At 37.9% G+C, this 12,146-nt stretch overlaps 1 protein-coding gene across 14 annotated transcripts in view; it reads right to left on the bottom strand.

Annotated features, from left to right (window-relative positions):
• ncam1a (neural cell adhesion molecule 1a) overlaps positions 1-12,146 on the bottom strand; it is a 293,926-nt gene that overhangs the window by 59,114 nt on the left and 222,666 nt on the right. For 7 of the 14 annotated variants that reach the window (XM_032575748.1, XM_032575749.1, XM_032575754.1 and 4 more), the window contains exon 9: positions 5,862-5,891. The exons of the other annotated variants lie outside the window; for them this stretch is intronic. In XM_032575748.1, the coding sequence (XP_032431639.1) occupies positions 5,862-5,891 (30 nt within the window). The remainder of the gene's footprint in view (positions 1-5,861; positions 5,892-12,146) is intronic. 14 annotated transcript variants of the gene reach the window in all.

Below are 12,146 nucleotides of genomic sequence, written 5' to 3'. Positions count from 1 at the left end.
TTTAGAGGCCTTTCTGCAGGTTTACAAGCTGCATACTTACAGCCGGAGCAGCATAAAAGCAGTGAGGAAAATTAGCTTGTTAAATCCCACTTTCATTTTCATTAGAGGATCCTGTTTATTGCCCTGGCTGCTATTCCGCGTTGCTGAGGACTCAGAGCTCCTGCACAGGTGTGCATCTGACAACCGAGTTTACTCAAAGTACTCCACTCGCTTTTATAATAGAGCAATGCACCTGGCCTGATCCTTGATCTTTGCTGTACATCACGGTGCTTAGTGATGCAGCCTGTTTTCCCTCTCTCTCCATCCCATCTGCAGTCTATATAAACACGGAGAGGTTCATTGTTATAGACGTCCTGAAAGCCGCGAAATTCCGCAGCAAAACTTACAGCAGCCAGTAGCAAAGAAACATACAACAGAACAATATAAATTGAATAATAATGGTACGGCTGCACAAAAACTCCAGCAGTTATAAATACAGTAACGACTTTTCTTCCCACACATCAGCAGGAGACATACATCTTCCTTCCAGCTTCCACAATGTTCCATTAATAATTCAAGCACACTCTGAGCTTTATTCGTTACTGTTTATATTTATTTATCCATATTTTTCAGTTTTGGAATTATAGTATGACTGGGTTTTTTTTTTTGCTTTGCAGGAAAATGTGATGCACATGTGGTATAAATATTTTCTTGTTTAATAAAAGATCTAAAGGAGTGTCCTGAAACATTTTAAAAAGGGCAGCATTAATCTTGTCTCCCTGGCACCAGGCGGGCTGTTTAAATGCAAACACAGAAAGGTTAATGGAGAATAATACTTTAATGAGACTGCAGAAACAGAAGTGAATGGGCAGACCTTTTAAAAATAATTAATTTATCGGCTCCAGCAAAAAAGAGATGTAAATCTATCAGCTTTGATTCCACATTAAACTGATTTCAGTAACGGTACGGACTGCCACGTTTTTTCATGGGATTTTGTTTCAGAGGTGAACAGTATATTATTTCAAATGGCACTGAAGAAAAAAAACCATTGTGCTCGCAAAACACCTGCAGAAATAAATTTCAACAATTCTTTTCAGCAAAATAGGACAGAAAATACAGAGTTTGTTGCTAAAATGAATCTATTGCTGCATTAAATCATGTTTGTGGTTTTATGGTGTCAGTGACACTTTTAAAGCCATAACATCATCATGCAGGCTTTACCAAACTTTGGATTTTCTTTCTTTGGTCATTTTTGAGGTTAATAAACATGTAAGCACTTTTAAATATTATTTACTCAAAAAAAAATCTTCTCACTTTATTCTATAAAACATATCACAAAAAAACCTCAAAACGTAAATGAAACTGCTCTGCTGAAAATGTAACTTGTTGAATAGCAGAGTTAAAAACATTGAAAACACATTTCATCCCTGCTTACAGTCCGAGCCTTGGGTCAAATGAGCTGGAGATGTATTCGTTCATTTAACTCAGCTTCTTTGGGGTCATGGATGTTTGGATGTAATTTAAGAACAATAAATGAAACCAACTTTTTTTTTTCAAAAACAGAAAGAACCTCGCTAATTGGATTTTTTTATTTATTCAAATGTTTTCCTCTGAGAGAAATTAGCATTTTAAAGGCTTAGGTTGGCAAACTAAATTAAAATATCCTAGAAACAGGCTTCTGATTCTTCATGTCTGAGGAGTACCGTTAGAACCATCCGCCATATGAAGAAATTATTTCTTCCAGAACTTTACCAGATTCTGAAAAACACCCATCTTGGCACTAAACAAGTGCTTCTCTGTTCTGTTTGCTGGTTTCTGGACTCTAGAGATCCACAGGATTCAAAGGCAAATATTAAGAATTCAGTAACTAACTATCAAGTTATAGCAAGGCTTTACATCTGCCAAACTACATAAACATATTTAAATTATCCTTTCAAAACCATGAATATCTCTATAGTTTTGAGATTTTTTTCAAGTTAATTTGTGGATATATGATGTTCCTACAAATCATATAAGGTTTGCCCATGTTTATATTTGGGGGGAATTCAAAGTGGCTTTTAGTTTTGTTGTGTTCCACTAAATGAAGTCATCTTATGTAGACTGAAGCTTAATCTATGCTCAATCTACTGTATCTATGCTTAATTTATGCTAATACTTCCTTGTCAATCTTTAAAGGATAATTTTTTTATCCAGTAGATGTAGGTGGAGCACAAAAGGCTCTTTCTCGTGAGAAAGAGCTGAAGTCTTTCTGACGAAATACAACAGGAAATGTTGTCTCTCTTGACTTGTTGCTGTGCACTTCTGGTCAGCTGCCTAAAAGAGTAGTCCAACACTCAGCCACATCACTGTCCACAATGACTCTTTAAAGACATGTGGATGTCATGATTGGGATATTAGAGTACTTTTTAATCTAATTAAATCTCTAAATCCTTCAGTTTTGATGAAGGATACCCATGGATTTTGTGCTATCTTCTCATGAAGTTCATATTACAGCCGTGTTTGGTCCATCCAAATCCATGTTGAATACATTTCATGGTTGTTTGACCTTTTCTAATGTTGATGAACATTCCATTCAGCACCTTCAAGCCAGTGTCTTCTAACAAGCAGATTATTATTGATCAAACCAAGCTCCTGTTAAAAGGTCAAGTTTTTTCGCTTCTTAAAGTGAACTTAGAAATACAATGAAAACAGAGAGGGATAGCACATCAGTCATAATCATACTTTAACCCAGTCATCTGCCATTCTCTCAGCCAGAGAAAAAGTTCTACCAGTCAGATGTAGACATTCTTGCATAACATTTTTTCTCTATTTTACTTTTAGATCCTTTAAAACAATTTAAAGGATTAATATGATTTAACCAAACTGTGTAATTAGGATCTAATATGACTGTACAGGGAACCTGCAGATCTTTTTATACCCATTCAATAATAGTTTCTCAAGCAGTGTATTTCATTGGGATTTTAAAAAGCAGTGGAGAATTGTTAAGTAAAATAAACTTGTTGCATCGTTTATATTATTTTTTCAAACTTTATGACTGGACTGTATTGGTCAGAGCTGACCTGAATTTGGTTGGCACATTTGACACAAGTTGTGGCAATGCGAGTAGAGAGAGAGTGTTACAGGCAGATGGTGAAGTCAGCCATATTGGTGAGGGTCACTGGACACAGAGGACGGCCCGTATACTCATATGACAACATTACCAGAAATTAAGGGTCCAGCTGATCGTACAATGCAACCACCTGGGTTCATGCAATCGCAAAAAGTGAAGTCATTAATCTCCATTAAGGGCTGTAAATACCATTCATTGCCTGTTTAGACTCTTTTACTCTAAACATGTTTGTTTCTTATTTGTTACTTTTCAAACACATTGTTTTCTACATGTAAGTACAAAAATATCTGATTGTACTGTAACAATCTAGTTGCAAAAACACAGAATTCTGATGTACTACCATGCCAACCTTTAAAATGGCTGCCGTGACTGACTGTCGGATGCTCCAGAAACTGCCTGTAACACTAGCCGCACTCAGCGTGCCACCAATTGAATCTACTGAGCCCGGCTCAGCTCCTGGGAAACCAATTCTTCAATACACTCATCACTGGCCTCAGGTGTTCACCAAATTCATTCAGATTCTTACCAAATGGTATGATTGTCTCTGGGTGTTTAATGGTTTTTCTCAGAGAATTTATACAAAATACTTCACCCATCTGATGGAGAGATCACTTACCTTATTTATAGAAATACAGAACATGTTGCATTATTATCTGATCATTAAGATGCTTTGTGCTTCCAAAGATGTTAGCGATATAATAAATACACAAAACTAGAAGGGAAGAAAATGACATGTAGACCAGAGAGTACCAAACTATCTAGAAAATAAAAGTTATAAAGAAAATAAAAGTCATGGAAAACACTTTTACAAGAAAAAAATACTGTTAGCTGGGGAAAAAAAAAACATATTTCTGCATAAACTCCATATTCTGCTCATGTTCCAGAGTGACCACAGGGTTGTGGCTTAGAGGGGGGGAAAAAACGCCGCTAAAAATTAAATCACACTGCATGTAATGCACATTTGGCCCACAGATCCATAAATCTGCTCCGGTGAAATAATCACCATGGTGACTCGGTCATGGTCAGACTCTGGGATTCCTTCGTGTCAAACAGAAACATAATTTTCTATCATTTAAGCATCCTGGTGGTTATCTACAGCCCTGCGGGTTCATAAATGAATTAAAACAGGTCAGAAGCTAATTGTATGTTTTTCTATAAAGAGATGTTAGGATTCTGCATGTGGTGACAGTACAGGAAGAGTTCTGTCTTAGTAACGCAGATGCACCTACCAGGCGGTAAATATAATTAGAAAACCGTTTTGTTTTTTTGCAGTAATTCAGTTTAAAAAACTGGAATTTATTCAACATAGATTCATTCTACACAAAGCAGTATAATTAATCACTATATTGCTGGTAACACCAGCAAACTGGTCTGACTTTAAAATCTATGCAGTATTGTCCGAATTCTGTCCAAACATGAGACATGAGAATCAACCATGCAGACGACCTGAAGGTCCAGTGAGGCTTCCTGAACGCCTCAGCAGAACCACAGGCTGAAACTCCTCCAGGCCACGCCGCACTGATGCATTCATTGATGAGGAAGGAGCGCAAACCGAACACTGAGTTAGCTTTTTTTTTTTTTTTTAATTGGGCTGATGTAATACTGTAACTTTGTGAGAAAGTTGATGTTGGGTTTTCATTTGCTGGATGACAGAATCATCAAAATTAAGAGTAGTAAAGTAGTATCTCACTTTTCAGATAAACACAAGTTCCACTTCTTGAACTGAATTACTGAGATACATTCACTATTCAATGATATGCTAGTTGAACTGAGGTACACATGTATTTTTAGTCAGATGAGTGAGGTTGTTAGTGTCTGTCGCTTATTTAGAACTTTTCCTTTGGTTTGTGGAGAGGATGCACGTCTTTCTACCAAAGCCTCAGAGTTTTTCACTGTCTGTCCAAATGATCCTTACTATCCAGCTTCAATCTTGATTTAATCCACTTTTAATGCTTTCAGTCAGAAAAAAACAAGCACAAATTTTGTTACTACCAAAATTTAACTAATTATTCTAACATATGAGTCTGAAAAACGGGAGAAGGAAGAACTAAAAATAGTTCTTCCTATTAGAAGAAATAGTTCCAATAAAATAAAATAGTTCCAAGAGGTGAATGCCTCACCTCTTGGGAAAGGTGAGGCATTTTTGTCATCTGGACAAACTGTCTCACGGTCAGGCTCCAAATGACTGAAAGAGTCACCCAAGTGTGTAGTTAAAGCCAAACATGCCGGGCCCTGGCCCCTAACAGGAGGCGCAGCGTTTTCTACCACTGTGTTAGGATTTATGTGTGTTCAACTCACGGCTTGCTCACACCAGAGCAGACCGTGGTTTATTCAGCAGCATGCCGCCGGCTCCCTGGTCTGTCTACAACAAAAAGCAGGAGTCTTTATTTTCATTTCCCAAAAATGATTTTAAAGGCCGAGAACTGAGCAGACCCTGAAGCAGGAAATAACGGCGCGGCCAGGAGAAAATAGCTCAGATTGCTTTCAGATCGCGCCTCCATCGCGAGATCAAATCTGCCGACAACAACAACAAGCGGCGACAACTAAATAGGGTAAGTCTAAATGTATACTGGAACTAATTGGATTAAATGAACTGCACTACGTGCCTAATGACCTACACATTAAGTGTACAGCTAAAATCTAACGCATATTAAACGCAGGCTAAATTACAACATCTCTGCTCTGCAATGGAAATGGTAAGAGGGGGGGGAGTCTAAGGTGTAAGTTCAGGGTATTATTAGTTGACTTTGGGCTATGAAGTTTTTGGCAATACCTCATATTTGTCTGGTCGCGTCCAAGATGCCTGGGAAGAACAAAGACAGAGGAAGCAAAGGCAGAAACAGTGGAGTGAATGAGCTTCCAGACAGGATCCACACAGACAGCAGGATGGATTTCACTCATTCTGAATATTTCAGAACGAAATATTCTGAAATATTCCGAAACCAAAATGCGCGTCTCATGTGCAGGACGCTGAAATTCCAAGAAAATTGCTTTCTGACATCAAAAACATCAAAGTACACAAGTCATCTCATAGGCTATTGGAATATATTAAAAATAGTATTAAAAATCTGTTGAATGGCTTTATGAGTTAGAAAATTGTGCAACAGGTCTTGACTGTAAGGCAGAATTATTTAAGCTAAACTCAAAAGACGATTTTCAATAGAGATCGTCTAATTTTCATTCCTGTACATAAAACTGATCATTCACAGAGAAACAGAGCAACCAAAGTACACAAAAGCCTTCAGATATTTGGTTGTCAAGCAGACTTGGTGATTCTTTGCTGTTGTTCTGCTACAGTGAACCTCAGAGATGCTAATTTACCTTCCTCACCAGGTTCCCCACTCCGTGGGGTGCAGAGAGAAGCTCTAGGTCTCCTCCAGCTTTTTGCTTTGTGACTACGTCAATGAGAGACGATTTCCACACTTCAGATGAAGTATGAAGAACTGTGCTTGTACACAAAAGCCTTTGTACACAAGGCCTTTGAGTAATGAGAACTGTCCCTTTAAAGCAGTTTTCATTGCTATAAAGGTGTACTTAATTTTTTAAAAACTAGCATCTATACCTGAAACCAAATAAAACAGTAAGAGAAAAAAATGAACTTTATAATTTTTTTCTTTGTCAAACGACATAAAACTGTTATAAAGTCACATTTTTTTGCTGAGGATTGTGGTTCAAACACAGGCAGAAATCGTCCTAACTGTTAGCACAAACAAAGAGTCTCTATGGAAACAGGTAAGACCTTCATTGTAGATAAAAGTTTAACCAAGCTTAAGAAACGACTGTTTACACAAAATCCAGAATGTTCTGAAGAAAAACACTGAATAAACACCTAAAACAAGATGAAACAACTTGCCTTAGTTAGGCTAATTTTATTGAAGATTAATCAGAGGTTAAGATTTATTTTCCATCTGGATGTACAGTATGTTCAGGACGAATCAGGGAATGAGAGCAGGAAACGGAGACCGACCAGCTCCAGTTAGAACGCCAGAGTGGAGCTCAGTTCTGTTATGCTGAATGGGACCTTCTTAGCTGCTTATTAATTAATGTACCATAAAAAGGAATTGGCCACACTGTGGAAAAAAGGCAATGAAACTAATTACAGGTGAGCCGCTGCAGGCACTTAGACGTGTTTTCTTCCTAATCAGCGTTTCCTTTAATAGCAGCACTCTCTGCTTCCAAGGTGGGCCAGGAAATATAACCTGACGATGGAAATACTAAATTTGAAGTCTCACAGTGATGTCAGGGTGTGCTTTTCTTAAAAAAATAAAATAAAATAAATGACTGATTTAAAAAAAAAACGTAGAGGCTGTTATGTTAAATTACTGTACTTCTGTTGGGCGTCATTATGAATGAAACGGTCCACTTCAAGTCTGATGGATGTGAAAACAGACGACAGAGTGTCACAAACAGAAGCCTAATAATGAATCACAATCCAGTTGAAATTACAGAACCGTCACCAAATGATTAGAGGAAATTTCAGAGTGCGCCAACATAAAATCGAAACATTTGTGACAGTGATAAATAGGAATAAAGGGGGGTTGTGACAGGCTGTGAATGGGGGACATTTGTTGACAACTGTGAGCAGCGATGGGCAAGGCGAGGACTGTCGTGCAGGTGGAAGATAAGATTCAGAAACGTGCAATGCAGCCGTGACTGCTTCCACTTTCTGGCAGTGATAAATTGCACGGTTAATAAGAGAAAACTGGGGATGTGCAAGCTGTGTCAAAGACACTAAAAGTCTGGAATATTCTATACCAATGATGGCGGCTAGAGATTCGTATCTGGAGAAAAGTTTCTGATCAACGTTTATGCCTACTAAAACTTTCATAAAAATTGTACAATATATCAATACCAGCAGGTTGTACTTCTTTTTCACATGTGATCTATAGCGGATTAAACCACAGTTGTAAAGGATTACAGACACGTATGTAACCTTGAATTTTCCGCAGGACCTTTAGAAAAGGCAGATTTTTAAACAAATGTGCGCATTTTATACAGAAAATTATCTCTTTGGTGCTTTCTAATCAGGTTTCTGACCCGAGACTGCCTTGGTCAAGAAGCAGATGGGGTTGTATGGTATTGTGCTAACCTGGTTCCAATCCTTCTTGGTCAAGTGGAGCTGCTTTAGACATTTAATAGTTAGAAATCCGAGTGAACACAGATTACATGAGGAGTTCCTCAAGGTTTTGTTCTCTGTCCACTTTTATTCAACTTCCATGTCCTACTCTTGGTAGTAGGACATACTCCAAACTCTTTCACACTATGGAGTACAATGTCTCTGAGAATACTTGTGCTGATGACACTCAACTACAGGTTTTGAGTCCCTATGTGGCCACAGTCACTGGGTGAGTGTGTCAAAAACATTCATGATCGCATTGGTCAGATCATAGCCTTAACCAGACTCAATGAGGCTAAAAAACAGCGTATACAAGAAACCAGATATCTACAGCCTGAGTTCTAGTTCATCTAGCTGTGTAGACAACTTTGTAGAGTTAAGATTTTACTTTAAATAATTTACTTTTATCATGTCAGTTTGTCTTTTATTTGCCTGACATTATTTGCATACGATGACTACATTTTATGATTCTGTCCTTACTTAATATTCTAACACCTTCTTTCTGCAGTAAAGCACGTTGTCTTAACCAAGACCAATGATCGTTTGGCTAATTTCTCAGATCTGAATTCGATATTAAAATTTGATTCATGCTGCAGCTTTAGCCCATCATCCATCACAGGAGACCAGAGGACAAGGCATGAAAAGCAAAGTGGGCCACTGTGACCTAAATATCTGCACATCCTCTGGGACGCCACAGGACAGGTGTTCAGTGCACTGACTGTGCGCTGCTCCAAGAATAACACAGCTGCCGTTTCATGCCTCCGTCATGTGGAGCACCATTTACATAATAATCACGTCTCATGATGCAGGATAAAAACGCTTCAACGGAATGGCCTCGAAGACGAAGAGTTTCAAGGTTATTTTGTGCCAAATTGTGTTTTCGTTTTGTTTAGTGGCCAACTACAGTCGAGCTGGTCAGTCCGAACTGTTGATGCAAGAGAAACTGAAGGCACTTCGTGTTTATTGCTTGTACAATTTTATATCGGCCATTTTGTTTTACATAAGCTGGAACACAAACCGATGTTTGTTTTTAAGTCTGCAGCAGGTTGATTATATTTCTTACTGTTTACCGCTGCACATGTTGTCAGGACAGATTGTTGTGACGGACATTTTTTAACACTATCAAACTTCAATAAGGAACAACACTTGGATGAGACTCTGATGCCAGAGCGCAGTGAGCAGTGTACTGAACAAAATGCAGAGCAATAATACCTACAGTTCTCACCTGTTAAAGGGACAGTTTCAATTCTTTGGAGAGAAAGTTTTTGATAAAGAGGTTATGAATCTCACCTTCCTCTGGCTGACTTCAGTTTGGAGAAACAGAAATTAGTTTTACCAGCAGAGCCTCCAAAAAAGCATCCTTTTTTTTATTAGAACACTTCCTGAACTGTAAGAGGGCACCAATACACAAAACTGAATCTGTTCATTTAAGCACATTTACAAATGAAACAACTGCTGGGAAGAAGCCTTTGCTGAAATACTTTGTTTTTCTTTAACATAGAAAATATCCCAGGGTCACTTCTTTTTCTGGAACAGAGCCAATAACTGTGATATTGTTGTAATCTTTGTGTACTTTCTTTTTTTTCTTTGTAGAAAGTTCTCTTAGTTAAGTCCTTCTTTGTATTGTGTTTGGCTTGTAGCTCATTCCTGTCCTCTGAACCCAAAGGCTAATCATATTGAACCCGGTTCTGCTGGATGTTTCTCCCCACTGAAGGGGAGATTTCTCTCCACTGTCACCACACGCATGGTCAGCATGCAAACTACAAAGTCAGCAACATTGATGAAATCAGCTGGGATTTCCAAGGCAGATAAGTATTTGTCAACTGGCATTTTGCGGCATTGTTTTGTCAATTGGTTTAAATTGGTTGTTTTTTTTTCTATTTTAATTGGATTTGAAATGCCTTTGATTCTTTCTAATTTGATACAAAGTAGTCTTGCTATGTGAGTTTGAGTACTTCCCTGAAAATGTTTATTTGAATTGCATTTTGAAATTAAGTGCACCGTGTCATATTTGAACTGCAGCTGTTTTTAGATGGTTCATTACTGGCCTTTGTTAGACTTGAAACCAGGCCGAGGGGCTAATCTAATCATTTGGTTCGGCTGTTTTGGAGCAGAGACGCATCTAAAAGTTGCAGGACTGTTGCTCTTAAGCAAATGCACGATTAAAAATATGAATAAATCAAAACCACAACCATAATCTAGTTTCCCTGATGATGATCATCTCCAAAAAATGAGCCCACTCATTTCTAAAGTGGGTCATTACAGCACTTGGCAGATGAGCACAGGCAGGCAAAAATAACCTGAATAAAAGCAATAATTAGGAGTAACGTCAACAAAATTAATTTGCACCTTTTTAGCGTATTCACACATAATTTTCCTGTAGGGTCTTCTCAAAGCACTTCCACAGAAACACCCTCTGTAGGAGCTAATAACCTCTATAGAACAGGGATAGATGGAGTGCTAACACTGGGAAGTATCACAGCACAGAACTGCCTGGAAATTGGTTTTATAGCAAACTGAACACTCGCCTCTGGCATTCGCTATGAAATCTATTAAAAATTAAAACCATTCCAGAGAAGACCGTGACGAGTGTAGAGAGCTGTTAGACTCCGGAGTTTAATTCAGCTGATGAAATGATTGCAGGTTGGTGTACGAAATGAAGCGAGACAATTTGAGATGATTGTCCTGCTGGATGGGAAACGGTGGAGATATAGTTTACTGAAGTCATTTTCAAGACAGAATAAAGACTGAAAGGAGAGTGGTGACTAAATGATTGTGATGTCTCTGCTGAAACCGAGCCGTGTCTTGATTTCACCAGGCATTCAAAGTGATTATGCCCAAGAACAGCAGAATAGCATAACTGTAATGGATTCACACTGTGATGAATGACATATTTCTCTCTGTCAGTTTCTTTAGTGTATCTTTAAAGTTGCTAAACACTGGCATTAAAGACATCCCTGTTGTCAGGCGTTTGTGACGCACATGAGTCAGCGCATGAGATAAACCATTTTAGAAATCCTTCACCTGTGTGACGTGACATATTTTATATCCTGAACATTTCAAATGGAATCAAAACTGAGAAAAAAAAAAAAGGAAAAAAAATTATCATCAATGATCAAATGAACATCCTGGTTGCACACATCCACTAAGAATTTTTTTAAAAAGTTGTAGTAGATAATTTTTATAAAATGCATGTCTTTTTTTGTTTGTTTGTTTTTCTTTTTTTACATATTTGTAGACTAATAAATAGAAAACAAACATGTGCTAGCATGGTATGAGACAATCTGTAAATGTATTGGAAATCAAGCTCTTTTACTAACAACCAATCAGAGCAGGAAGGAGGGTCTTAGCGCTGTCAATCACTCTCATGTATGCGCTCTCAGACCCTTCCCCACAGCACAGCCTGCAGTGAATGCTAAGGCTAGTTAGCATGGCCATGGATGACGACAGATAAACGGTTTTCCTTGAATGATGAGTTGTGAGCATCGTGTGTTCGTCTCATTTTATAACGTCACGACATCGTATCAGTTTCAGCAAATATGCATAGAATGTACTTTTTTTTTAAAAGTTACATTTACATGGTATGCAATTCAAGCATTCGTTTGCGCCCATTCAGTTGCTTCTCTAGTTTATTCATTTCATTTATTGATTTAAATAGCTTTCTATATAACAGTCAGCCACACAGTCAGTGCTTTCCAAAGATCATTCAGGAGAATAAATAAAAGTTAGAAATCTGGGTTCTCTCTGCAAACTGTGGATTAAGCTGAACTTTAATTGGATTCTGAAACTCAATTGCCAGTTTAAGGCTTTGCATATTGATGCAAACAGGTTGTTGAAGCATTTCTATTTTTAGCATTTTCCCTGAAACGTATTGGTTTTTCAGGTAAATGGTACATAAAAATGGTAAGACAAAATGTCTGAATCATTCATAATCGTTTGCTA

The sequence above is a fragment of the Xiphophorus hellerii genome, chromosome 11, assembly GCF_003331165.1.
Source record: "Xiphophorus hellerii strain 12219 chromosome 11, Xiphophorus_hellerii-4.1, whole genome shotgun sequence".
NCBI classification, from domain to species: domain Eukaryota; kingdom Metazoa; phylum Chordata; class Actinopteri; order Cyprinodontiformes; family Poeciliidae; genus Xiphophorus; species Xiphophorus hellerii.
Note: the sequence above shows the minus strand (reverse complement) of the source record. Positions and strands in the feature narration are given on the sequence as shown.